Consider the following 27,292-nt stretch of genomic DNA (forward strand, 5'->3'; position numbering starts at 1 on the left):
TGTGCATCCTGCTACGCCAGCACCTTCTCTGGGGAGTCTGCACCCTAAACAGGGCTTAGGGGCTGCACACGTGGGGGTTTCCCTATGGATGCATGCAGCTCTGATGGCTGTGGCCCCAGAATCATGGAATCATTGAGGCTGGAAAAGCCCTCTTGCCTCATCCAGCCCAACCATCTGCCCAGCTCCCCTGGGCCAACTGAACCCTGTCCTGAAGTGCCGTGGCCACACAGTTTTTTTACCCCTGCAGCAATGAGGACTCCTCCACTGCCCTGGGCATCCTCTGCCAGGGCTTCACCACTCTGTCAGTAAAGACATTTTTCCTAATATCCAATCTAACCCTCCCCGGGTGCAACTTGAGGCCAATTCCTCTTGATCCATCCCTTGTTACTTGGGAAAAGAACTCTGCAACCGCCCCACTACGCCCTTTCTTCCCAGGAGCTGCGGGGAGCGATGAGGTCTCCCCTCGCTTCACTTCCTCCGGGCTAAACAGCCCCCGGTCCCTCAGCTGCTCGCACAACCCCCGTTCTCCAGCCCCCTCCCCTCTCCGGACGCGCTCCAGCCCCTGCACGGCTCCCTTGCAGCGAGGGGCTGCGAACCGAGCCCGGCAGCGCTGAGGGATCCAGGCCGCGTTTCTCTGGCCACGCCCCCTTCTCGTTGGCCACGCCCCCTTCTCGTTGGCCACGCCCACAGGGGAGGTCATCACACCCCCTTCTCGTTGGCCACGCCCCCCAGGGGCGGTGGCCACGCCCCTCGCCCAACGGCGCCCGCCGCTTTGGCCACGCCCCCCTCCCGCCGCGGCCCAATGAGGCGCGGGTCACGTGCGCCTCTCCCACTTCCTGCGGTCACGTGGCGCGGGCCGGCGTTGCCGTGGCAGCAGCGGCGGAGGCGGCGGCAGCTCCCGGGGCGTCGGTCCCGGGCCGCGCGGTGAGACCCGGGCTGGGGGGGGGTGTGGAGGGGAGATCCTGCCCCAGGGGATCCTCCTGGCTAGGGGGTCACATCCTGCGCCGGGGGATCCCCTGTCCGAGGGGCCCGTGAGAGGGGGAGCCTGAGCGGGGGGTCGCAGCTTGGCCTGGGGGGTCCCTGCTCGAGAGAACCTGACGGGGAGGCCCCGGCTGAGGGGGCTTCTCCTCTCCAAGGGTGCCTGGGAGGGGAGGCCCCGGCTGAGGGGGGTCCCAGCCTGCCCAGGGGGTGCTGGGGGTGCGTGGGAAGGAGGAGGAGAGGTCCCAGCTCAGGGGGGGCCCTGCGAGTAGGATCCCGGCTGTGGTGATGGGGCGGGGGGGTCCCCAGCTTCAGGCGCTGCTGTAATGGGGGTCGCGGCTGCCTGGGGGTGAGGCATCCCGGGGTCGGAGCCAGGAGGGGCTGTGGGAAGGGGTTCCCTGCGGGGGGGAGAGCGGGGTGCAGGGTGAGACTTGGCCCGTGCCTGGGCTCTGGAATGATGCTGCGCGGGGGTTGCTCCCCCGGGTCGGGGAGAGGCCTCCTGGGGACGCCCTGCGTCTCCATCCAAAATTCAGCAGCCCTGGGCGGTGAAAGCCTGGAATGTGATTGTTTCTGTAAGAAACCTTGCACGCCGCGAGGCAGGAACGTGAACTCTCCAGAACAGCTCTGCCCTGACGCAGTTAACTGGCCAAAAAACATTTCTAGTGTAAAACTGCAGCAGATGCTGTGCATGTAACATGTTCTTTGCTCCTGTATTTCAGCCCTCGGAGCCCCCACCCAGCTTCTCCATGTCTGTAGCTACCAAGGTGAGTTTGCTGTCCTCTTGCTGCTTGTTTGGGCTCCATTTGTGTTTATGAGGTTTATTCTGAAGTTGTTTATGCATTTGGGAACATCTCTCGAACTGCTCCAGAGTGAAAATTCATCTGTCTGGTATTTTTAGCTTATTTTTCTAAAGACAGAAGTGGATGTGATTGGACGCTCTTGCTCTCCTGCCATAACCCCTGGATTCAGTTGTCTTTTCAATGGAATTTGTCCCGGGGGCTGAGGTTTCCTACATACAAAGTTCCTACGCGTTTTGTGAGAATAACCAGCAGGGCAGAGGCCGTCAGCGTCTCGGCTTAGGATGAAGCCAATTAATTCACCCCTCGCTATACATTGCGGAATCCACACAGATGTTATCACAGGAAACAGCTTTGTGAATCTGCTTCTCACTGAACATGCCTGCCGCCCCCATCCTCCCAGCTGGCCTGGGGAGAGATTTTTTTTCTACTGTAAAATAGGTGATTAGTGGATTTTTCTGGAACACAGAGCAAGTGGGGAGGTTTCTACCTCTGACTCTGTCCTGGTTTTTATTGCTTTGTGAAAGTTTTTATGTTGTGGGGTTTTTTTTCTTTTCAATAACTTGAAGACTTCTGGGCAGTCCAGGAGCCATCCTGGAGTTCTCTAGGGGCTCTAGGAGTAGCTTTATCAAAAACTGCCCAGAAGAACAAATCCTGTGCTTCTGCTGCCATCCTTGTCTGAGGGGCTGGAATCTGCAAGCACATCATGCTCAGGAGGGACAGAGCCTCCCAACCTGCCGTGCTTTATTTGTTGCTCAAGTCTGATCTTTCTCGTGCCTGGAACGGCTTTGTTCCTTTTCAGATTAGCATTTGGAGTTGTAGGCAGTTGGGTGTCCTTTTTATCTTTACCACTTCTTCAAATCCCTCAGCAAACGCAGGTTTAATGTTATTGTAACTGTTGCCATGTGGAGAGCCGGGAGGAGCGGGGGATGCGGGCGGTGCTGAGGCTCCTTTCCAGCCAACAGTGAGGCGCTTGTGACCTTGAGGTGTGGTGTGGAGACTAATTAGCACCACGGCGCGTGGACAGGCATCTCCTCCTCCCAGGAGCTGATAGCTTTGAGCCAGCAGGGTCTGGTGTCGTGCTGCTCTGGTGTTGGTGACTGCCAGTGCTGTGGTGGCTGGCAGGAGAGTTGTGGGCGTGGGGATTAATCAGAGAACTGTGGTTTCCTTCCTTCAGAAGGCCAAGTTAAACATCTCATGTCAGGCGTTTGTCAGAGCTGAGCAGTTTCTGCTCACAGCATTTAGCGAATCCTGTCCTGTGTCTGGGAGGTCTTTGTTTAAAGTGTTTTTTTTATTAGCAAGGAGAAATCAGAGGGGAAAGCCGAGTGGCCGGCCTTGAAATGAGAAGCCAGGTGCTGTTCATCATTCCTGAGTTCCCGCTGGAGCAGTTCCTGGGCTCACCTGTGTGATCTTCCCTGATTCTCACGGTGGGTTTGGCAGTTACGGATGGTCTGCTCTCTGCTCTGTGCCTGGCAAGCGCAGTGGTGTTTGCCGCATTGTTTTTTGCTGACTGAGGATAGCTCCGTTCAAACAGAGCTTTTCCAGTTGTTGATGCTTGTCCTTTCTGCTGCCTCCTCCTGAACATGACTGTTTTGTTCCCTCAGCGTTTCTCTCATCATGACTTCTGAATTAAATGTTCCGGTGGATCCTTCCACTCCTGCTTGCTGCTCTGAACCTGGCACAAAAGGCATGGATTACCGGGACTGGGTCCGGCGCAGCTATCTGGAATTGGTCACCTCAAACCATCACTCCGTTCAGGCCCTTTCCTGGAGGAAACTCTACTTGAGCCGAGCCAAACTGAAGGCTTCCAGCAGAACCTCTGCGCTGCTCTCCGGATTTGCGATGGTATGTGTACTTTGTAGCAATGCTTTTTGCATTGTGAAGGTTTTGGTTTGGTAAAATCCTCTGTTAATCAGTGTTTTCTTCCCATGGAGAGGCAGAACCTGCTGTTTTCTGGAGAGGCAGGAGGCATCTGCCTGGGGGCTGCTGCTTGGCTGCTCTTAGTTTGGTTTGAGGCTGGTTCTTTTGAGGCAGCATGGATACACAAGCTGTCTGCATGCTCCCAAGTAAGCCACTTAAAAGGACTAATCCTCTACCTGCCAGGGATCAGGAGGACTACAGGAAAGCTGGGGAGGGGCTCTTAATCAAGGAGTGCAAAGATAGGATGTGGGGGAACAGCTTTCAGCTGAAAGAGGGGAGATTGAGATGAGATCTTAGGGAGAAATGTCCCTGGTAGTTGCTTTCCTCCATGCAGCACTTGGGTGCTATCTGGAAGCTGCTGCATAGATGGAAATCACATCAGGGAGGAGCAAACAAACAGGGTGGAGACAGCGGTCTAGTGATGTGACCCATACGGGATGTGGGGTTGACAAAGCACGGCAGTGTCGCTGTGAACCTCTTCATCTCCCTTCCAGTTCTCGCTTACTGGTAGTGGGAGTTGAAACTACTGGGAGTGAGAGAGGTTTTCTGCCCAGCTGAACACAAAACAGCAGAGGCAGCACCTGGATGTGCAGGACATGATGCGAAGGTGTTGCCTCCTACAGCTCAGAAGCTGGGGGCAAGGCAGATACAGGGGACTTTCCAGAGACCTTTCCTTCTTCTGTTTTAGCTTCTTCCGCTGTTTTTATCTCTACCGGCCCCCCAGAACATGAATCATCTGTAATGTTACAACAGGGTGGTCGCCCAAAGTGAAGCTGGAAAACTGCAAGTGGGGATTTAAGCAGGAGCAGGGGAGAGAGGGTGCTTGGTTGCTTTGTGATTCCTCTCTGCTTGCTGACTGGATGCATGTGGTTCTTGTAAACACTTTTCACAGGGCATGTGATGGTTTGTACCGAAGCCTGAGTGCTGAAGTGGCAGAAGGTGCCTCCTGCTGTTGAGAAAGCTGAGTGCTCTCCTGCAGATTTCCTTCACTCAGAAGCATCCTCACTTTAAAAGCAACTCACATGCTTGCCCTTCATATTCTGTCTTACTCGACTTCTGTGGTAGTCGTGTGACTCCTAAAGGTGGTTATTAAACTCAGTTTGTGTTGTGTGAGCTGGGCTCTCCAGGCAGCGGAGCTGTGCCCCGGCCAGGGTGTGTGCTCGCTGGCATCACTGGTGCTGCGGTGTTTGCAGCCGCCCGTGGAGCAGGGCTGGACCACGGCTCTGAGCACAGTGTGTGCCTTCTCAACTCCCACAACAGCCAGTTGCTGAAAGTCTTGGCAAGCACACAAAATTAACCATTTGGTTTCTATTCTCTTAAAACGTGAGTCCTATAAGCACCTAGGAGTAACTGGGGTTTATTATAGATCACCAGCTGCACATAAGAACACCTAAAATCTGTCATTGTTGGAAATGGGAGGTTCTGCAGTAAGGAATTCTCTTTGGCTGGCCTTTTCCCAGCTGTGGTACTGGGCCTTCCTGTGGAAGCCAAGGTGTCTGCTCCTACTGGGCTGTTTCTCTGCTGGTGATTTGGCAGGCAGGTCTTTAGTACGCGGATGTTTGCTCTCTAGTAAGAGTGTCTATTTGGCTATTGATGGAAGTTGAGAAGTTATTTAGAGTTAAATAGTTTCCCTGAAGCCCTGTGTGCATTTAACTATGTAAACAAATGTCACACAGGGCTTGGCAACTGCTTTGTTTACTTCCCTGTCCATGTGCTTGCTTCAAGCCTATTCCATATTGGCTGAAAATTGTTAGGAGCTGATATTTAATCAACAGGCAGTGGCTCTGATCCAGCTCTTCCTGGACAGGCTGTGAAATAATGTGAACCTTCCTTGTTACTCGATGCTATCTCTGGTATTTCTGGCAGAGTCAGACGGATCAGGAAGATGCGGGTCCTGGGCCTCTGCCCCAGGGAGGCTACAGATGAGGAGATGCAGAGGGAGCTTAGGAAGCCTCCATCATTGTTTCCCTGATGGAGATAAGAGCTATGGCTGCCTGTCAGCAGTCTCAGTACTTGTCCAATTGCCACAGGACATGTATTTGATTTAAAAAGCCATCCAGCAGATCCGCTGCAGGGATTGTTGTAGCAGCTGCCAGGCCATCTGTGTGACTGTAGCATGGTTTGTGCTGAGCCATTTGTCAGCTTTGTCCCTGGTACTGTCCATCCCAGGCTACATTTCTCAAGAGAAATATCTTTATTGTGGGCACTCTGGGCTAAAAAAACCCATAATTGCATGTAATTTAATTGTTCAGTTCTGAAGTGTTCTGAACAGTGGGTCCATGGCAAACCTGTGAGCGTGGGGCTCAAGGGCGCTGTTTGCAAATTTAAAATTAAGCTTATACCGAGATATTCTGCAGCTCAGCAGAGCGCTCGGTGCTGGCAAAGTCAGGCCTGTGGCACCTTGGCTTCTGGGAGGAGGTTAAAATAAAGGGAGCTGTTATCACATAAGAGTATAATTGCATCAAATGGGACAATTAGTAAGCAGTGTATTTAATGGGTTTTAAATGGGTTATGTCAGCTCGTCCTCTTTCTCTTATCCCGGTCAAGGAACGACACAACAGTCTGTGCAGGGGGAAGCAACAGGAGCTCACGCGCCTTTCCAGTACGGATTTGAGTTAAAGAAACTGTTCTCCTGCCTTGCTGCCCTATCAGGATTGTTGATGTTTTTCCCTGAAATGCCTCTTACCGAGCCATCAGTTAGTGTAAAAAATTCATCATACCACACAGCTGAAGGCAGCCCTAGGGAATAGGTCAGGAAACATCCAATTAGCTGGGAGGTGCTGCTCCTGCGAAGAAGAGCGAGGAGAAAGGGATATGTTGACACCAGCCAGGCTTTCGGCTTTCACATAAAGCCAGAAATGGAACACGCAGGCACAATTCCATTCTTGCTGAACGCAATGTCCCTGGGATTGCAGCACCCAGCAATGAACAAGGTACCTGCTCCTTCCCCTGGCTCGCAGGGGTCACAGGCAAACATCACACAGGGCAGGGCAGCAGGAAGTGAGTTTGGTCTCTTCCAGTTTGGTCTCCTCCTTCTGGACTCAATAGAGGGAGATCTGAAGAGAGCACATACGCAAGGCAGTGTGCAGGTGTTGTAACTAACCCAGTCTTGCAATAGGTGGTGAAGCCAACCCTGTGGTATTATTTTCTTTGCTATACGGAACTACCATAAGCTGCAAACAGGGACCTGGAAAGAAAACAACAAAAGGAGTGAAAACCAGACATGTTCAAAACCAGAACAGGAGTCTGGGAATGTCCAAAACCTGCCAGGCGAGTTGGTATCCATGCAAATCATGGAGTCCAGCTGCAGATCCAAGCAAGTCGCTGGCTGATAGTTTTGTCCCCTGTTGCTGCTCTGAGCAGAAGGTTTCAGCAGTCTGTTTGGGGATGCCACCACACACAAGGACTGTTTACTTCACAATAGGTAATTTTACAGATTCTTATGCCAGCCCAGCTAACAGGCCTGTCCGAGCACTCCAGATCTGACCTCAGAAGAGCCTCTGCTCTCTTGTGCTTATTCTGATTGTTAAGCTTTATTTGATGAAAAAAATAGAAGCTTTAGAGGCTTCCTATGAGCTGCCTCCTGTTCTGAGCAGAGGGACTTCTGTCCGAGGCACCGAGCACATCCATAAGCAATAGCTGTCCACTTCTGCTGAGAACATCAGCAAGTTATTAGCTCTCGAGGGAGAAATTTGGCAATATAAATAACTTGTATCTGGGCATATTCATAATAAAAATGAACATGCGATGTTCTGAGAAAGGAAGGCAACTATTTTAACTGTGGAATGACTTAAACTGTAAAGTAGCTTGTGTGCTTCCCATGGGGGAGTGAAGCCTTGCTGGCCACTGGCCAGGAGCGTCACTTACTTTTGCTTTTTGTGTGCCTGAAGTCAAAACTTCCTGCACTGCAGCTGCAAGTGTTGAGTAAAAGGAGAGCGTGTTGTGGGCAGACGGGCCACTGGCTGCCTCCCAGCTCTGCCCGTTGTCTACTGCACTCCTTCTGCTGTGTTTAATTTGATGCCCTTTGTAGAGCTCGTGGTTGGAAGGAGAGAGATGTTTTTTCAGCAAAACTACAGCACAGAAATGTGTGCGTGAGCCTTCAGTGAGGCCCCACTGCAGCCTGCATGTGTGTCTTCGCGGGAAACGGGAATGATCTGTTTCCATTCTAAAAAGCACTTGACTGTGTACTTGACCTTAGCTGCTCTTCCGGAATGAAGATGCTGACTGAAAGCCTTGCAAAGAGGAAAACTGGCAGCTGTTGACAAGCTTGTTGTTGCTTCCCCAGGTTGCCATGGTGGAGGTGCAGCTGGAGGTGCAGTACAAGTACCCCCAGATGCTGCTGATCGCTTTCAGTGCCTGCACCACGGTGCTGGTGGCCGTTCATCTCTTTGCCCTTCTCATCAGCACCTGCATCCTGCCCAACGTGGAGGCGGTGAGCAACATCCACAATCTGAACTCCATCAGCGAGTCCCCGCATGAGCGCATGCACCCGTACATCGAGCTGGCTTGGGGCTTCTCTACCGTCCTGGGAATCCTCCTGTTCCTTGCAGAAGTTGTGCTCCTGTGTTGGATAAAATTTCTGCCTGTGGGCTCCATCCTCAAGAATGAGACCAGCAATGTGGAGAATCCCAGCAGCCATGCGGGCTGGCAGTCAGCACTGGTCTCCACCATCATCATGGTCCCAGTGGGTCTGATTTTCGTCGTCTTCACCATTCACTTCTACCGCTCGTTGGTGCGGCACAAAACGGAGCGCCACAACCGGGAGATCGAGGAGCTTCACAAACTGAAAGTGCAGCTAGACGGGCATGACAGAGGCATGCAGGTCGTGTGACAGTGGCAGAGGCTGCTGCCAGTGAATCCGCTCAGCTAAGGCTAAGATTAAAATGTTTTGCTCATGGGTGACGCACCAGTGATGAATTGTCTTGAGGCTTCAATCTGTAAATGCAAATCTCCTGCCAGAAGTAGCTGTGGGTTCTAGTGCCGCTTCCGACGCCAGGGTCTCTGGCCCGTGGCTGGTCCTACACACTTGCCTACTTAAGTCGACACTGCCACGGAGTCCAAGGTCACAACTTTACCAACCTTAACACTGGTTCAGGTGGCCAAAAATCTGTATTATTCTCAAACGCAATATTCTGTGGCCAAAAGTAAAACTGCGTCAGCTGTCCCAAAAGGACACGTGTGCGTAGGACCTGTCTCATGTCAGAGCTCCCTGGCTGTCAGCGCAGCAGCAATTAACTGGCAGCTCATTTCTTGAGCAGGGCTGGTTAATGAGGGAATCCGCAGCAAGCTTGAGGACATCCAGGAACGCACAACAGGACCTGAGTGCTGATCACCTTTGTGCCACAGCAAGTGTTCCATAAATACCTAACCAGAAAGAAATCAGCCTTAGCCTTTATGTTCTTTTTCTTGATATTCCTTACAATATATTTACAGCTCGGGAGGTGGAATTTGAATTGCAGGAGGCTGGGAACCTCTCTCATACTCCCTTTGGCAGTATCTATCACTTCAGGGGGAATGGATGCCAAGAGCATGTGGCTTCTCCCAGTAAGAGGCAAGTGCCCAAGGAAGGCTCACAGGTGGTTTAGCTTTAACAAGGACATTCTTGAATCAGAGCAGTGCCAGGGAGTTTAATGAGACAGGACTTTGAAGGACCTGCAAAGCACATTTCAAGGAGGTGAGGAGTGACAGCATAGTGTAGCAATCCCTTGTTGTGTCATCTACATTTCTGTGTCGTTGCAATGTCTTTGCCTGGTTTCCTGGAGGGAACAAGCCCTGGTCCCATATTTCATTAGTCACTGCTTTGGGGTTTCTTTGTCAGCAGGATTTGTCAAACATGCATTTCCCTTTCCCTCCACTGAAGCAGGCAAGTCCTCAGGTGGAACCTGGTGCATCCCACAGCATTGGATCTGCCGGGAGAGCTGTGTGCTGTCAAAGAGCTATCGTGACTCATTTGATCTGAGGGTGTTTTTCTGCAGCAGCAGCCTTTGCCTGGCTGTGCTGCTTGGTGAGGGAAGCTGTAGCATCCTTTGGGATGAAAACTTCGGTAAAAGTGATTTTATGATTTAAGGTAACTGTGGAGGGAAGAGTTTTGCCATCATCAGCTCTTCTAAGGGAAAGGAAGACTCTGCCACGCAGGGCTCGAAGAAGAACAGGAACTTTTCCTTGGCCCTGATCCTGTGCCGATTCCCTGTGCTGCTCTCGAACGTGGCAGCTTTGGAGTCTCCCAGGCCTTCAGGTTTCTGAAGTCATTAAGGATGTTTGTAATGTTCTCTTCAGCCCTGATCCCATAGTCCCCTGGGAGGGGAGAGCTCTCACGGCACTGTATTGCATGTCAGCTTCCCAGAACAGAGAGTGCACACAATTCTCAGCGGGGCACGGTGGGACTATCCCGATATTCTTCCCTGGCCAGGCCCTTGGGAACTCGGCTCTGATCTCTCTTGTTTACGTGTGAGTTTGGGCATTGCAGAATGTGTTGCTTAGCGCTGTGTCTGTGGCTTCCATCGGCTGTTCTCGCTGAAGTTGGCATTTGCTTTATTGGCTGATGTGCAGCAAAGAAAACCACTTCGGAGCACTGGGTGCACGCTCCGGCCCTGTGCGTGTGTGCAAAAACTAAGGAGTGTCCTCCAGGAAGTGAGTGGTCAGGAATTCATACGGACTCTGGAAGCGTGCACTCTCCCCCTCCTATTTTCACTGTAATAATTCAAGGTTTACAAGGCAATATCAGAGTGGAGGTTTCTGCTATTACACACATGAGCTCTTCTACCAACAGAATCTGTGAGGTCAGTGCCACACCAGGCAGGATGGATCTCATCGATGCTTTCTTTGGGTGCTTCTGGGGTGTCAGGAGTATGAGGACTCTGGAGGTTCCTGAGGGAAGCACTGAGCCATTTGTGCAATTTTAAGAAGAAAAGGGGTTCACAGCATGCAGACAGCACAGTGCGGCTTATTCAGAACAGCCAAATTGTCTGTTTAATTCTTTGCAAATACAATAAACTTCAGCAAATGGAGAACTGCAGCAGAAACTGCTCTGATTTGTAGAACAGCTTTGTGGGGTTGGATTCACGGTGTTTCACAGCAGCGCGTCTGTGGCTGGAGTGGGATCGCCTCACTCCAGTGGGAGTCCGAGGTTCGGTTTGGGATGGTACCCCAGGGGCAAAGGCACTTAAACCAGAGTAATAATAACATGCTTCCACAACTTGGCTTGCAGCTCGGTTTCTGGTGGCTCTCTGGGCACAGAGTTTTCCCTGCAACGAGCAGCCCCTGGGACCATTCTTGCTCTTTGGCTCTGGTGTGTGAGATCTCTCAAGGCTGCTGATCACCTTCACGCTGTAACTCCTTTCCCACAACAGCCTGTGCTTTTCTTGTTCCTGCCTCTCTTCCTCCAACTTCTTTATGTTTTTACCACTGTTGGGTCCTGTTTGTGTTGTGGAACGATCGCTGTGCTGTCTGCCCCAGTAGTTCCCCTGTGGAGGTGCAGGGATATTGTGCTTGGCCGGGCGGGTGTTTCTGTGCTACAGCCCCTGAAAATTCTCCCTGCTTTGCTGCTGCCCCGTGGCTGTCAGCAGGGATTCCCATCAGTCAAGCGTGGAGATGCCAGCCTTTCCACACTGTCCCTGGTGTCCAGCAGGGCTGGCAGCACGTGGTGTCGTGTCTGTCTCTGCCTGCCGGCGCCTGGCCATGTCTGTCCCGTGCTGTCATCTCTCTGCCGTTCCTGGGGTGTCCGTCATTCCTGGGATGCTTCTCCCAAGGTCTCTCAGGCTGGGTGCGCGTTGAGGATCTCTCTGACTTGTGCGTTCTCTTTCTGTATCAGCCTCGGACCCTGAGGGGTGTGGTTTCGGGGGGCTGTCATCCCAATCCTCAGCTTCCTTGGGCCCAGGAGATGGATGAAAGCGTTACCACGTGAAAGCTCTGCAGTAAGTGCTCAAATACACAGCAGCGTTTGTGGAGAGCTGGTGGGGTGGGTGCAGCCGCAGAGCCAACGCCCTTCAGTTCCCGATGCCAGGACTCGGGGATGGGCGATCCCGGCTCACCAGGGCGCCTGGCAGCTGCAGGACTGATTGCTCGCTCTTCACATTCTCCTCTGGCCTTTCCTGGGGTTTTAGAGTGTGCTTCAAACAAAGCGGTTTCAGTAGCTCCCCACTGACTGAATTTGGGAAGCATTCCTGCGGATACTGCTGGGAGCACGCCCTCTGCCCAGGGCACCCAGTGCTGGGAGAAACAAATGCTCTGTATTTTAGCTCTGCCTGCTCTTGGTTTATCCCTGCATGGGCAACATTTGCTGTACAACAACCTCTGTATCCCTGTTATTGTTGGGCTCTGTGACTGGAATTGGATAAACCTGCTAAGCTTCATGCTTCTTTCTTACTCCAGACTGATTTTTTAAGGCAGCGTCAGTCCTCCAGCATCCTCTATGGGTTAGTGCAGGTTCTGCATGGTTTAAAACCCTGCTCGGACATTGGGCTGCACGTGCAGAGAACAATTGGATGCATTTCCTTTTAATGAGGGCTTGGTTCTTGGCAAGTGTTTTACAGTGCTAATTGTGGGCAAGTAGATGAACAGCTGTGATAGGAATTCCGGCAATGGGAAGATCATTAAAGTTTGTCTTGCATTAATAATACTAGTTCAGTGGCCAGAATCGCCTTTTAAGGGGCAATTAAACAAGATTAAAACCTCTACAGGCTTTTCTCAAGTTTCTATGATATTGGACAATCTAAATCAGCTGTAAATGGTCTGCAGTGCTGCCATTTGGGCTTTCTAGGAGAGAACATACATGAGCTCATATACAGTCACAGAGAACCGATAGGTGTGCCAACTGCATTTTGATCTGAGAAGGTGCCCAAATGCTGTTTAACAGGTGAAAAATGTCAAAGGAGACACAGCAGTGACTGCACAGGGACTAGATTACATTTTGGCCTTCAAAAACATCTAGACAAGGCCCTCAGGTTTTGGCTCAGAATATAATTATCTGAATTTTTTAAACTTACGATGTCAATGAGGAAGAGCTAGAATTTTCTGGTAAGAACATCATCTTCCCACATAGTTCGATTGAGGTGGAACAATTCAGCTAACAAATGCAGAGCAGAGAAGGAACTGAAATCTGCAGAAGGGCTTGGGCTGGATCTGTGCTAGGGGCAGTTTGATGATTCCAAGTTTTTTTCTGGGAGCCATTTCAGTATTTCAGACCCTGGCATTTGTTTCAATATAGCTAAGGAAGTTCCTTTCCACTCCCATTGCCCAGGAGATCCCTGGGAGGAACAAGCAGCTCTCCACTGCACTCTCATTTGTTTGTTACAGTCCCATTTGATGGAGGTGATCTCAAACACACCCGGTTCCTTATGCACACCTCAGAAATACACCCAATTCTACCAATTCTGTACTTTATTTTTCAACTTTCCTAACCAAATGCAACCCTGGCTTCCCCTCACTGCTCACACCGGCCTTCCTTGAAATGAAAGAGCTATTTCCAGCAGTTCTTTACCCAGCTCCTCATGCCTCCCTCCAGCGCTGAACTCCGCTGACAGCTCCCTGAACGTGATGCAGACGCGGCGATGCTCTATGTGCTTGCGATAAATCGCGTGTTTCCACTTGTACCGCGCGTCCCCGTACAGCACGACCAGGGAGCGTCGGGGCAGGGGAACAGCCACAGTCACCTCTCGGCTTGGGACCAGCCAGGGGGACAAAGTGCAGTTCATTCCTTCTGACGTTTCTGCAAGAGATCCAGGGGGACTTGACTCCCCGTTTTCTTTACCAAAAGTGGGAAATAACTGGATCCTGTCCTCAGAGTCACAGGACATGGATAGCACCGTTTTTGAGAGCAAGTTTAAGCTAACCAGGCGCTCTCCCCAAAGCCACCAGTCGTCGAAGTGCGGGTCAATCGCGGAACCTCTTTCTGGCAGGTAGTCCAGGTTACACTGCTCAACAGGTAGGAACCCGCCTAGCACAGAGCAGCCCTTCATCTGGGCCACAATCTTCTTGCTAAAACTCGGCAAACCAGTGAAGTTGCCAGCTTTCAGCCTTTGTTTTTTGAAGTTCACTTTGGGGCCATAGTCCTGTTGGAAAAGAAGAGGGGAAAAGCTAGTGCTAAGGAAAACATAGGGACAAATGGTTTTTGGAGTGGCTGTGATCCCTTCAGGGCTCACGGTCAAGGCTTTTGGGTTCAGTTCTCATCTCTTGCAGTGACCTGGTCACCAGGCTGCAAAAGGGCTCAGGGAAACTACACTAATCTCTCTCCAACTGGATTTCTTACATGTACAGTAAAACCAAAATGCCCACCTCTTTCTTTTTGAGGTTGTGTGAACTTTAATGCCTGAACATGCACCATTAAATACTGCTTGTTGTGGCTACCGTATCTTTTTTTGCAAGAAGCTGACTAATTACAAGTAATTCTTGCAGATGATTTCAGGAAAAGCTTCCAAAGGAAAACATTTAATGAAACATATCACTGTTGTGTGTTTTAACTGGAAGCAGCTTTCCTTTCCCAGAGCTATCTAAGATTAAATGTGCTTCTCAAGTCCAACCTGTTTCTTTCGGCCAGACTGTGATGGTTTCCAGTCGTCTCGATCCATCAGTTCAACTATTTCAGATTCTTCATCTTCGCCAATGAACTCTTCCACCAGAAATACGCCTGGAAATGGAAATGCCCAGCCAGCAAAGGCCGAGTGCTCATTTCCCTTAGCTAGGCCTGTTGCCAGACAGTAAGTGAAATTGTCTTCTCCCTGTGGAAATAACAGTGATGGTGAAAGAAGTGGTGGTGGGTAAACTTACCAAGACCAGATATTTCCATGATTTACCCCTGCAACCTTGATGCTGCAGCCTGAAAACTGTCTGTATGGGATTCCTGTAGACAGGAGACATTTTACAGCCTCTTTTGGGGAGCAATCAACCCTTCTCTATATTTTACAGCTCCAGCATTGCAATGCTGCTTGCTTGAAGCCACTTTTCTTTCCTAGTAATGTCTTTGTCCCACAAAGATGCCAAACGCACAAGGAGATTGATAGTTTGTGTTCCTGGGCTGGCTGTAGAGATACCGTGAGTCTTATCAATAAAACGCCGAATGAGGAGAGCTGACAGACGTGGCCGAGCCAATAGGCTGTGCTGTAGCAAGCTGGACTTTTCCCAAGAAGTGAAACCCTAAGTCCACCTCGGCTTCCCTGGCCACACCTGTAACATGCAGGCAAAGCTGCCCGGGCTCTTCACAACTGCCCTGGAGTGGCCATGCTGGGGCTCCGCTTCCAGCCCTGGGGACCCCTGAGCTCCCTCCTCCTCCTCCTGTCCTGAGGCAACCATGGCAGCCCCCTCCCCATTATCCTGTCCTGAGGAGATCATGGCAGCCCCCTCCCCATTATCCTGTCCTGAGGGGATCATGGCAGCCCCCTCCTCATTATCCTGTCCTGAGGCGATCATGGCAGCCCCCTCCTCATTATCCTGTCCTGAGGCGATCATGGCAGCCCCCTCCCCATTGTCCTGGTCTGAGGGGATCATGGAAGCCCCTCTTCCTCCTCTTCTTCCTCCTCCTCCTGTCCTGAGGGGATCATGGCAGCCCCCTCCTCATTGTTCTGGTCTGAGGGGATCACGGCAGCCCCTCTTCTTCCTCCTCTTCTTCCTCCTCTTCTTCCTCCTGTCCTGAGGGGATCATGGCAGCCCCCTCCCCATTGTCCTGGTCTGAGGGGGTCATGGAAACCCCTCTTCCTCCTCTTCTTTCTCCTCCTCTTCTTTCTCCTTCTCCTCCTCCTGTCCTGAGGGGATCATAGCAGCCCCCTCCCCATTGTCCTGATCTGAGGGGATCATAGCAGCCCCTCTTCTTCCTCTTTCTCCTCCTGCTGTCCTGAGGGGACCACGGCAGCCCCCCCCTCCCCTCCTCCCCTCCTCCTCCTCCTCCTTCTCCCTTCCCCAGAGGAGAGCAGCAGCCCCACCTCCCCAGGGACCATCATCCTAGGCCTGAGGGGAGCGTGGCAGCCCCTCTCCCTCCTCCTCTCTCCTTCCCGAGGGGAGCGCAGCCGCCTCCCCCCCGCTCCTTCCCCTCACGGCCCTCGGGCCCCGCCCCGCCCGCCCCCTCCCCGGTACCTGCGGGGGCGGAGCGGGCTGCCGGCGCCCCTCGCAGAGCAGGCAGGAGCGGATCCCCTTGCAGCCGCAGCCGCCGCCCGCCGCCCCCATCGCCGCGGCCCGGTGAGCGGAGCGGGGAGCGAGGCCGCAGGCCGCGGGCCCGGCCCGGCGCGGGAGAAGGAAAAGGAGGGGGGGACGGGGAGGGGGGCGGACTACAGCTCCCATCACCCCCCGCGGCGCGGCCGGGCCCCGCTCCGCTGCAAAGCAGCGGAGCGGGGCCCGGCCGCGCCGCGGGGGGTGATGGGAGTTGTAGTCCCGCCGAGCACGCGCCGCAACCACCCGGGCCTGCGGGGCAGCCCGGGGGGCACGAAGGCCTCGCGGGGCTGGGGCCTGACTCGGTGTGGGCTGAGGCCCGCACGGTCAGAGGGCGGTGGGAGCGCCCACAGGAGCATCCACCGGCGTCAGGTTCCTCTCGTGGGTTCTAGAGGGGAGCGGGGGGTGCGTTTGGCTCGGCGGGTGAGGGCCTGAGAGCTCTGAGAGAGCAAATCCGGAGCAGCTGCTGCTCGCAATGGTTTCCAGGCGCTTTCTGCTGGTGTGAACCGGGCTGGCCTGGCTCGGAGGCGCTAGAAAAGCGATGCTGCTGCTCCTCAGCCCCTGGTGCAGGTGCTGTAGGTGCCTTATGGTGCAGAAGGAGCCCAAAGGCTCCTTTTGAGGCTCTGGAGCGAGTCCAGAGAAGAGCAACGAAGCTGGTGAAGGGGCTGGAGAACAGGCCTTATGAGGAACGGCTGAGAGAGCTGGGGGTGTTTAGCCTGGAGAAGAGGAGGCTGAGGGGAGACCTCATTGCTCTCTATAACTACCTGAAAGGAGGTTGTGGAGAGGAGGGAGCTGGGCTCTTCTCCCCAGTGACAAGGGACAGGACAAGAGGGAATGGCCTCAAGCTCCACCAGGGGAGGTTTAGGCTGGACATTAGGAAAAAATTCTTCACAGAAAGGGTCATTGGGCACTGGAACAGGCTGCCCAGGGAGGGGGTTGAGTCCCCTTCCCTGGAGGAGTTTAAGGGACTGGTGGACGAGGTGCTAAGGGGCATGGTTTAGTGTTTGATAGGAATGGTTGGACTCGATGCTCCGGTGGGTCTCTTCCAACCTGGTTATTCTATGATTCTATGATTCTATGATTCAAAGCCAGGTCAGTGCCCAGCGTGTTCCTGGCCCTGTGCTGCAGATGCAAAAGGACAGCAGCGAGCCTGGCCTGCCAGCTCTTTTCTCTTTTATTTCCCTCTTGGAATCTGCATCAGAAGGAGCCATGAACCACTAACGCTTTGGCCCCGTCACTGTTATTCTGAACATCAGGGTGTGCGTGTGCTATCCTGCCTCGAAGGTGCATGAAACCATCTGTTCATTACCCGTAACACACAGAACACTTGATCTCCTCGGTGAGGAGATGATGATTCTGATTGGTGGGCATTTACATTTCCAGTAATTAATTCGGTTTTCCAAGATTTTGGGGATTTTAGAAGTTGTCAGCCAAGAGTCTCTCCCTGTGGTCAGGCCAGTGAGCGCACGGCACTGATTCTTTGGGAGGGAGGGTTTCACCACAAGTTTGTCTATTTTCGCTGGTGCCGCTTCTTTGAAAGTGTGTCAGAGTTCTGGGAGCAGAGCTCTGCTCTCAGGAGAGGTTCAAACAGGTCCTTGTCCCAGTGCTGTCGCCATGGACAGATTTCATCCACAGCCAGGCTGCCGCTTCATTAGCCAAGGGGAGGGGTCGCCGATGGGTTGGGTCCGCCTGTTGGGAGCATCTGCCCAGCATAATAACCGTCTCTGGTATTTTCCATGCAACCATGTAAAAAAGATGACTTAAAATACAGCAGCAAAAACAGTAGCTAACCTTAAAACTATTTTCCCCTTTTTTGGAGTCAGCTGGGAGGACTTCTCTTATTCCTGTTTGTTTTACCAGGAGGGGAACAAGAAGAGATCCTGCAGCTGTGACTGATCAGTGATTCCAGCGCAAGGGTGGAGATCAAAAATGTCAAAAATCACTACAGAACTTCTTTTGGAAAGAGCGGTTCCAAAGTCTACGCGGCTCCGAAAGATCGAGACACTGAAGTAAGTGGAAAATTCCAGCTGGATTCAGCCTGGGTGATCCTTTTTTGTCTCTCTTCCTCTGAACATTTGTACTGAGAAACAAGAGGCGGTTACGGAGCGCAGAAGGGGCATTATTGGTGCAGGATCAGTAAGTGCTGCTGGAAATGCATTCCCAGCCAGGGTCCTGGTAGTGCCCCCTCTCCTCACTATTGCTGTTGTGCGTGCACTGCCACCCTCCTTCTGGAAAACTGCTTAGGGCTGGATCCCAGTTTCCCAACCCTTATATGTACTCCCTGTCCCCAGAACACTCTGTGCAGTTTGGTCCCATGGTTTTGAAGGGTGATATTTCAGAAAGTCTGTTTGGAGAACGTGGTGTGGAGTTTCTCCCCATGATGACACAGTGGTCGCACTCTGCTTTGCCACCAGCTGGATCTGTTCAGCCTTTCTCACATGTGCTCCCTGGCTGATGGGGCTTCTGAGGTGTGAAAGAGAAGTGGTCTAGCTTCCTTATGTTATTTACCTCATTTATTCACGCCTCATTTATATTTAGAAGGCCTTTTTTTAGTAATCATTAGAGACAGAGATTCTCTTTGTTAAAGGAGCTCAGGCTTGTGTCCTCAGGAGATGTTGGCTCAGGGCTAGACACTCCCTTTGGAGCCCGGCTAAACGATCTCATCAAACCTAAAGGGCCCTCCTGGTAATACACGGTTTTCCAGGAGTGTTTTCCCCCTCACAAATATTGCACCGCTGCTGCTTTTGGGACAGGATGCTTCTTTCTTGGGGGCAGCCATGAGATTCTGGGAGGTGGATTTCCCTATTTGCCAGTGGAAGTTTGTGCAGCAAAACTCACTGCAAAAGAAATCAAAAAAATGCCCTTTTTTTGTGAAGTTGGTTCTTTGAAAATGGCTGAGTGGTTTGGGAACCTACTCTGTGCTTGGCCTGAACTCAACATCGAATGCAATGAAGAAAAGTTTTGAGCCAGATCAGCAAACTGACCTAATGTGCCACACTGTGCGAGTGGAAGTGCCGGTATGAAGTGAGAGGAGGACAGGGCCTTCTGGGGTCACCATAGCTTTGTATCTCTTACAGTAGCTGTGAGGTGGTGATCTCCAAAAACTATGAGCGCAATAATGAGTTGGATAGTTGCCGTAGACGGGATAGACTGACGGACACGGGTGCAATACAGGGCTTTGTATTGCTCCAGCTCGTTTTGCTTGAGTTACATTGCAAAGGGATCAATTATCAAGATGCTTAGAGGTGCAGTCATTTTTGCTTTGAACAAGAGCTTGTCTGGTGGTTCAGCTCTCTCAGCCAGCTTTGGTACCCTAGGAGGTTCAGCTGAGCTGCGAGTTAATTGTCCTGCAGATGCTGTGGTGGAATTGGGTCCCTGACAATGTCTGTTAGGTCCAACATGGCATCTCTCCCGCTTATGGTTCTTGCGGTCCGGATAGAGCAGGTTTGTTCGGATTCACTCAGTGAGTTGTGACCAAGAGGTGCCACCAGGTGGGATCCTGTATCCTGTGAAAGCCAGTGCTCGTTTTTCCAATGATCTGTGGAGAGTTGATGTTCTCTTTTTTCTTCAGTCTGTCCAAGCTGCAACTGAAGACTGGAGACTTAGACCCCCGTTTGTTTTCCCGTCTGAGGCATCTGCAGAAACTTGATCTCTCTGATAATTTGCTGGACAAATTTCCCAACAGCCTAAACCTGCCTGACCTGCGTGTGCTAAACTGCAACAACAACAAGCTGGAAGATGTAACAGCTCTGAAACAGTTCCCTCTGCTCGAGGAGCTGACCTACGAGAATAATGTGTTCCTGACAGTGAGTGACCTTCCATCCCTACTGGCTTTAGCATTGGATAGTGGGGCGGACAAGCAGTGATGGTTGTTCTTGAGCAGCAAGGGTTAGGGCATTGGAGGAAGCAGCTGGCCTTTTTGCGCCCCTTCCCCAGTCTGTGGCGCCGCTTCTTAACCTGCCCCAAACCTCTCAGATATTCCAGCCTGTTCATATTGAACTCCTGATTCCCCAGCCCAGTGTCCCCTCGTAGGTTGCTTATCAGGCAGGTTATCTTATGCTCACACTTGTATAAAATGCAGTACTGACTGCAGAAATACCCTTGTACATTAGTTGTAGCGTCTCTTGTGCTCTGGGAGAGCAGACTGGGGCCTCTGATGAGGGGTTTAACCCGGTCATTAGTCTCGGTTAGGTTTTCTGCCCTCTCCTATGAGGCTCTGCTGACTGTACAGTTCAAGCATCCCAAACTGTAATTGCTCTTGTGCTTTAAACTGGCATCACCCCCCATCGCTGTCCCCAGATGCTGGTTTGCTGTTGCATGCTGGCAGTGTGGTGACCTGGGCTGTGGTAGATGCTCTCTCGGAGCTGGAGCGTATGAACAGAACCACCCGCCTTGCGCCTAGGCTGGAGCAGACACCCTGGTTACACCACCAGGACTGCCTAAGCGTGAGGCAGGGCTTTTGTCTGCAGCTGAAGATACCCATTTGTAGGAAAATGTTAGCGTATAACTAAAAGGTGATATTTGAGGCAGAAATGCTGATAAGCTTTTATGAAATGGCTTTTCCTGAGTAAATACATTGTTCTTCTCCCTGGTTGTATTTTAATTAAGAACTAAAGCAAGTAGTGTGTACAGTTTTTGTAACTAATTTCTCTTTCTAGCTCAACGATGACTATAAAGTAATGTTTCTTTTGCAAAACCTTCGGCTCCTTAATGGCAAAGACATAACCAAACTGGCCAATCATGTGAGGAATGTCAACAGTCACAAGCTCACCAGCAAGGTAATACGTGTGATGTTTTCTTAACCTCTGAACACCTGAGAAATAATGAAATGCTGCGTTCAGTTTAATGACAGAATTTCAAACGAGCACCAAGTTGTTAACAATAACTCCAGTATCATCTGAGCCCACAGAGTGGGCACCTCCTGAATGTCTCATTGCTGCCTTCTCCAGTCACTGCTTGCGTTTGCTCTGCCTGTTCCATGCAGCCACCTTCTGCCTTCGGTCCAGATCACAGGAGCGGGGCCAGCCAGGTCTGTGTTGGACGCTCTGGTGTTCAAGCTCACTCAGATCGTTGTTCGAAGACGACAGAAGCCCAGTTCTGACAGAGCAGCTGCGTACACCTTGATTTATGTTACTGTCCTGGCCTCAGGAACAGGGAGCACAAACCAAGCTCAGGTTAATCCTGCTTTTTCCAGCGTACACCAAGAACAAGAATTTATTCGTCCTTCTTCAGCTGTGCATGTTTGGAACTGCATTTTCACTCATTTACGTACACAGTTCAGCTCCTGAAACATTCTCTCCACAAAGATTATGTGATCTTGAGCACAATCATTGTTCTGTTAAAAAAAAAGCCGTGGGGGGGTTGGGTGCAGTACAGCTCTTGGCGTTTGCATTCTAGTTAGTTGATCTTGTTTATTCCTTCTGTGTGACGGTGGTGGAGTGATCAAACCCTGAAGGCTGGATGGGTCATTGTGCTTGGTGTTATCTGCATAACGCCAGGTACCTCAAAGGCCCTGTACCTGACTGCCCAGTTCTCACTGCTGGGTCTGAATGTGAAGTCTTTTGGGCGCAAACACTTAACGGGTGAGTTACTGCCTCCCAGAAACCCTCACATGGGAAACCGCTATCACTGAGCACTTGTGCCCAGAGTTAGTTGTGCCCAGCTGTCTTTATAAATGGGGATGGCATGCACCAGCCCTGCTCCCACACGTGCTGGAATGACAGGAAGGCACAAAACACCCCCATTATCCCATTAACAACAAATGCATCACCTCTCAGGCCCTCCCTGCTAGGGCACAGCTCAGATTCCTTGCTTTGAACGCTGATAAAATAAATGGAAGCAGTGCCATCGTGTAGCCAGCAGAGCCTCAGGGTCGGCAGCTTCTTAAAGGCTTTGACAAGTGCACTTTTGCTTTTCTGCTCTGGTTCCCTGTGCTGTTCTGTAGAGTAAACTCAGCCTTTGTGCCTAGGTTACTGCTCACTGGGAAAAATTCTTCCGTGACCAGCTTCCCAAGAAGCAGACAGCGGAGCAGGCGAAGGCCATCAAGAAGAAGTTCCTGAAGTCAGTGCAAACCAATGTGGTGTATGGACCCAGCTCACTCAGTGAGTTCACCCGCTGGCGGGTAGGTCACTGCTCAGCCACCCCCCTGTTCCTCAGGCAGGGACTCTGCAGCCGGGCTCTGAGCGCATTTGGTTAAAATTCACCATGGATTTGGGATTTGGGAATCGGGGCTCTTGCAGGCAGATGGTGTCACTTCTGGTTTTCTTCCCTGCTTCGTTAGGCAGTGACTGAAGCACCAGGACTAAATGTGCACCGAGGTGCAATGACTGTCATCGAACATAGTTTTTTAAACTCAGACAATCGTGATGCTTGTACTGATTAACAAGACTGCAGTGTCCTTACTACTTAATTATTTGCAAGTAACTAATGGCAACCTTGAATGAAGCTGCATGAAATGAGAAAAGGTAATGACAGAGCTGTAGTTACTCTCCGTGGGGAAAGATCCCAGCTAGTTTGTACCATGTGTTAATTGTATGTGCATACACAGAGCTGAGGCTCCTGTCTCCTTTGTCCTGTTCTGTCACTGTGCTGTTGTTTTCCAAATATGGACCCTGGATACCAGTGACAAAGAGAAGCTCTTGGGTCAGATCTTGTCAGCAGAGGATCTGGCCTGCCAGTTTGTTAGCTGAAGACTCAGCCAGCGCTTCTGAAACTGATGTGGAATGGTGGAAGCAGATATTAAACTAGAGCAAACCAGCTTCTGTCACTACACACCAGAGTCTGACTGCTGTTGCTGTTTGTCTCTTTTTTTACATATCCATGTATTTGCTTCTAAGGTGAAAATGATTGCAGAGGAATTCCTGGCACACTCACTGGGTCTGGAGTTAAATTCAGACACTGAACCAGAGGAAAAGATGGATGAGGATGAGGAAAAAAGCACAGAAAGCCCCAGTGAAGCTGCAGATGACATGGGTCAGGTAGGTGATTTTTGCGGTTACATTAACGACGTCTTTTGTATTTCTTAGGGATTGAGAAGCGCTTATCAGCTTGCATTGTGACCCTTTGGTCACTGCAGGGCAGTCTCGGGCTCCAGCCTGTACTTGACAACTGAGCCCTGTTTTTCACAGCCAGATCAAAGCTTTCGCAGCAGTGTGAAGGCTGCGTTTCTATCCAAGAGGACAGAGCTGCTGTTCTCATAGGAGACCCAACAGCTCTCCTTTGAGAGTGGGGGCTCTTTCTAATGAGAGCCAGGCTGATGCGTGGCCAGTCTGTGATGGCACTTGCCCCCTTCGAAATGCCTGCAGGCTGCACCCTCTCTGTCCATGAGCCCCATCTGCTTTTCCACATCGTATGTAAATCACAAGTAACTGTGACAAGGGCAGGGAGAGGAAAATGAGGCTGGCTGTGTGATTTTCCTTAGCTTCTGCCGTAGGAACTCTGCAGCTCTGGGCTGTCTGATTGCTGGAACCCAGTCTGTACATGTGGGAGGGTACTTGGATTTGAATAATTAATATCTCTGCCTTGCAAATCATCTGCAAACCTCTGGGAAGCTAGAAACCCTCTGCAGATGCTGACAACATGCCTTACAGGTCACGGTGACACCCAGCAAGAGGAAAAGAAATAATTCAAAACCGAGGTCTGGAAACAAGAGGTCCAAGTCCCAGGTGAACACGGAGGAGGAGGCTGCAGTTAACCCCAGGAAGTCCAGCCATGTGCAGGATGACCCAGCTCCCGACAAACCGAGAACATCGAACCAGCCAGGCAAAGAGGCAACTCCTGAGCAGGGAGACGAAGGGACTCATAAGAATGGAGAGCAGTTTCCCAAGGGGCAAAGCAACAGACGGTCCAGCCAGCTCACAGGGGAGCAGAAAAGCCAGGAGCAGGGCAACGGGGTGGTGACCTTGACCCCAGTGAAGAACTCCAAGGGCAAGGTATGTTCATCAGCCCCCTTGGGACTGACTTTCAGCCTCTTGATTCAGTGGGAGGAGTCACATTCAGATTTCATCAGAGCTCTGCACAGCTTGGAGTTCATAACTGGCCAGATATGTTGTGAGTGACGGTTTTTGTTTGTGTTTTTTTTTTTGTTTGTTTTAACTCTCTCAGAGGCATCAGGGAAGGCACCCCTGGAGACAGTGAATGCCCTGCATGGGATGGATGGATCAGTGCTCTGAGGTGGTGCTCGGAAAGCCTGTTCTTAGAAATGGGTGTGGCACAACTCGCTCTCTATGGCTCAGACCAGTGGGATCAAAAGGGTTTTCAGCTCTCTCTGCAGCAGGAGTGGGGATCACTGTGGGGGCTGCCGGGCACAACTTTGCTAAACATTGCCTGCTGGTTTAGGAGTCTCAAGCGCTGGTCGCACCTCAGTCTCCCCTGTTCTTTATAGCACAGAAGGGCTGCAGAATGCTTTGTTAAACTCAGATTACTGTGTTTAGTAGAGGCGTCTGCCAAGACAATCGCAGGCAAACTGCTGTCAGGGCATGAATTTTCTAAATGTGGATGGTTTGTTGTAGGAGGATGTCAGTGCAGAGCCATTGCATTTCCTTCAGTGTCACAGTAAAGGCAACAGCCGTGAGGATTTTAAAACAGAGCTCTGGTCCTGTGTCTTCGAGCCATTGCTAGAGTCTGGAGCCAGAAAAGGTGAGCTCTTAAAGAGGTTTGCAGGATTTCCAGAACCAGCCGGCTCTGGAATCCCAGTGGGCTCCATGCGTTAGACACCTTCTCCTGTGAGCTGTAGTCTCTGTTGTCAGGAAGAGACTTGCTTACATACTGCTGCTTTGGCTCCGAAAGCAGGAGGCTGGGAAAGCACTGGCCAGTGATAAGCTGCAGTCTTCATGGTTACCAGTGAACCTCAGAACTTCTGACCTATTCTTTTCGTCTTTCAGATCCCATTGTTAGCTCTTCCAGAACTGTGGCAACGTGCGGAGGCGAATCTGTCTGCCTGATCGACTGTGAGACAGGGACGGTGCTGAAAAAGTACAAGGTGGTGACAGAGGTGGGTTGCAAGCGGGAAGAGTGGGCACTGAATGGAAACACCATAATCAGTTAGAATTACATACACATACACACAATGTGGATTACAAAGAGTTCTGAAAGGGTTTCAGACATTAGCGTGGACAGGTCTTCAACTGGTGAAGACAGCATTTTCTTGATTGTCCTTTTAGCCTGGTTGGTTTGAGTTTTTCATCAGTTTGGGAGATGGGCCTGCCTCTCCTCTTCTCACACAGGGTAATGTATGGGTACGTGGGCTGCTAAGAGGGCTGGACAGCACAGAGGAAAAAATGTCCTGTTTTGATAGTTTGTGTTCCTCTAGGGTGGTTTTGAGGCTCGCAGCTCTGCTCATGTCATTTCACCCAAACAGCTCTCATGAGGGTGGCCTTACCTCTGAGCTAACAGCCATAGAATCATAGAATACCCTGAGTTGGAAGGGACCCACGAGGATCCTCGAGTCCAACTCCCATTCCTGCCCAAGAGAGCCCCACATTCACCCTGTGTGTGTGAGGGTGTTGGCCAAACACTTCGGGAATATTGTCCGGCTTGGTGCTGTGACTTCTTCCCTGGGAGCTGTTCCAGTGCTTCACCACCCTCTGGGGAAAGAACCCTATCCCAGTATCCAACCAAACCCTCCTCTGGCTGTCCTGTCTCGCACTATTCCTGGTGTCTGTCTGTCCTAGGTGTTTTTCAGTGTCGCGTGGACAACCCTCACGATGGTGATTGGCGACAGCCAGAAAAAATCTCATAACATCTTGGCGGCCGCTGGGCGGAGAGGGATCGTCAAACTGATCCATGTGGCAGCCGATTTCTGCTACGGGGAGATAAAGGCTCACAAAAAGCCCATTGCTACTGTCTGCTTCAGCCCAACTCGAGAAACTCACCTCTTCAGTAAGTCTCGGGTTCAGAACCTCCTTAGCTTTGGTTCCTAATCTGGAAAAGGCTGGGCTTCTGTACGTGGGAGAATTGCCAGCAGGTGCGGGTAGGTGCACACTTGCAGGGACAGCTCGCACGTACATAAAGCACAGACAGACATTACGAACAGAGTATCATCAGCCTCATGTGAGGCGAATCCACAGAAGGTACAAACTGATTCAGAGCTGAGGTGCAGCAGCTCCCGTAGCTCTCAGGGTGGCTGTCACGCACACGTTAGCCACAAACAAGCCCTGAGTGGGTCCGTTCTGCAGGGATGAGCATGAAGAATGACAGCCAGAGCCGCCTGCCAGGCCTGGCAGCAGGGGCAGCCCTGCCAACAATGGGCTCTTGGGTTTCATTTTTTAAAACGAGCAAAACTTTGCGCTTAATTGCTTTTAAACAAATGGAAATCGTATAGCTCTGTGCCTCCTGAAACATTTGTTCTGAGGTAGAGGAGAGTTTTGCCACAGTGGGGCCCAGTTACGGGCTGCTGGGAAATGAACCATCATGCTGCAAATTGCAGCTGCATTGTCTGGCTGTAAAGCGAGCTGTTGGAGAGCCATTCTGCCCACACCTGCACCCCACGGCACATTGTTCCTCTCCCCTGCAATTACCCACATCCTGGAGTCCTTAGAGAAGTACCTGACACATTAAAAGTGGATTTTTTTTAACACAGTTTGGGGTGGGGGCGGGTGTGGTTGTAGTGGATGATTCCGAAGAAGCTCTAGCGAAGAAGCTCTAGCGTGCAAAAAGCAGGAGCCTAGAGGGATAGGAGGTTGACAGCACATCGTGTAAGGGCGTGGGCAGCAAGGCTTGTTTTATTGCATACAAAAATTCATAGTAATAAAGGAAGAGTTTGGGGACTGGACGTTCACTTGTTCACTCAAAGTTTGAGGGACACGATCGGGTCAGAATCCAGGTTGTGCTGAGTAATCCATTAGTGTTGTTTCTGCTGTCAGGACATCAGCTCAGTGACAAAGACATTAAAGAAGTCTATCACACTTTATGTCAGTGCCTGCCTTTCCCAGTGCATGTGGATGCAAGCACTGAAAGCTGTGGATACGTGGAATAAAGCGGATACATGGAATAATGCGGCACCTGCCTGAGAGTAGAATTTGGAGCTCATCTTTTAAATCCCCCCAAAATCCATGACCAGAAACAAGAGCTGAAAGGGGAACTGATTAATGACCTTGTGCAGCCACAACTTAGTTACCAGGAAAGGAACTTCCTTTTATCTGCTCCTTTTAGAGCACAGGATAAGCCTGACGGTGCGTGTTTGACTGTGTGTGTGAGGTGGTGTTCAGCCAGGAGCCTCGGCGACTGCTGCTGTGCTTTAGAGAGCGCTCTGATGCTGCAGCTCGAGCGTGTGACGCAGGCAGACTTGCCAGCTAGCAGAAGGAGCACCAGATAAACAGCGGCATCACTGCTTGCTTCTCTTGTGTCCCGCAGCTGCATCCTATGACAAGCGAATTGCACTTTGGGATATTGGGATTCCAGACTGTGACTACAATTTCAAAGCAAGGTAAAGGTTCAAAAACTAGATGTGGCCAGTCAAGGAG

The 27,292-nt window shown here is 51.3% G+C and overlaps 3 protein-coding genes across 4 annotated transcripts; 2 read left to right on the plus strand and 1 right to left on the minus strand.

Annotated features, from left to right (window-relative positions):
- The first annotated feature begins 820 nt into the window (after positions 1-820).
- ORAI2 (ORAI calcium release-activated calcium modulator 2) lies at positions 821-10,705 on the plus strand. 2 transcript variants are annotated; one of them, XM_069873777.1, is made up of 5 exons: positions 821-924; positions 1,698-1,742; positions 3,074-3,202; positions 3,380-3,620; positions 7,981-10,705. In XM_069873777.1, the coding sequence occupies exons 4-5, from the start codon at positions 3,393-3,395 to the stop codon at positions 8,524-8,526; spliced, it is 774 nt and encodes a 257-aa protein (XP_069729878.1). In that variant the 5' UTR covers positions 821-924; positions 1,698-1,742; positions 3,074-3,202; positions 3,380-3,392; the 3' UTR covers positions 8,527-10,705. The 2 variants fall into 2 exon arrangements, with proteins under 2 accessions (XP_069729878.1, XP_069729877.1); XM_069873776.1 differs by lacking the exon at positions 821-924 and having other exon boundaries at positions 1,464-1,742.
- Positions 10,706-12,816: 2,111 nt separating this feature from the next.
- On the minus strand, positions 12,817-15,881 carry ALKBH4 (alkB homolog 4, lysine demethylase). Its single transcript, XM_069873853.1, has 3 exons — positions 15,759-15,881; positions 14,213-14,410; positions 12,817-13,744 (listed from the first exon to the last, which is right to left on the minus strand). Exons 1-3 carry the CDS (start codon positions 15,846-15,848, stop codon positions 13,124-13,126), a joined length of 909 nt encoding a protein of 302 aa, XP_069729954.1. The 5' UTR covers positions 15,849-15,881; the 3' UTR covers positions 12,817-13,123.
- Positions 15,882-16,136: 255 nt separating this feature from the next.
- Positions 16,137-27,259, plus strand: LRWD1 (leucine rich repeats and WD repeat domain containing 1). The gene is made up of 11 exons (XM_069873852.1): positions 16,137-16,202; positions 17,691-17,839; positions 19,402-19,636; positions 20,489-20,608; positions 21,799-21,951; positions 22,667-22,807; positions 23,420-23,761; positions 24,341-24,467; positions 24,713-24,822; positions 25,502-25,709; positions 27,183-27,259. The coding sequence occupies exons 2-11, from the start codon at positions 17,760-17,762 to the stop codon at positions 27,257-27,259; spliced, it is 1,593 nt and encodes a 530-aa protein (XP_069729953.1). The 5' UTR covers positions 16,137-16,202; positions 17,691-17,759.
- The last annotated feature ends 33 nt before the right edge of the window (positions 27,260-27,292 follow it).

Source organism: Phaenicophaeus curvirostris, chromosome 21 (assembly GCF_032191515.1).
Source record: "Phaenicophaeus curvirostris isolate KB17595 chromosome 21, BPBGC_Pcur_1.0, whole genome shotgun sequence".
In the NCBI taxonomy this organism is placed as follows: Eukaryota; Metazoa; Chordata; class Aves; order Cuculiformes; family Cuculidae; genus Phaenicophaeus; species Phaenicophaeus curvirostris.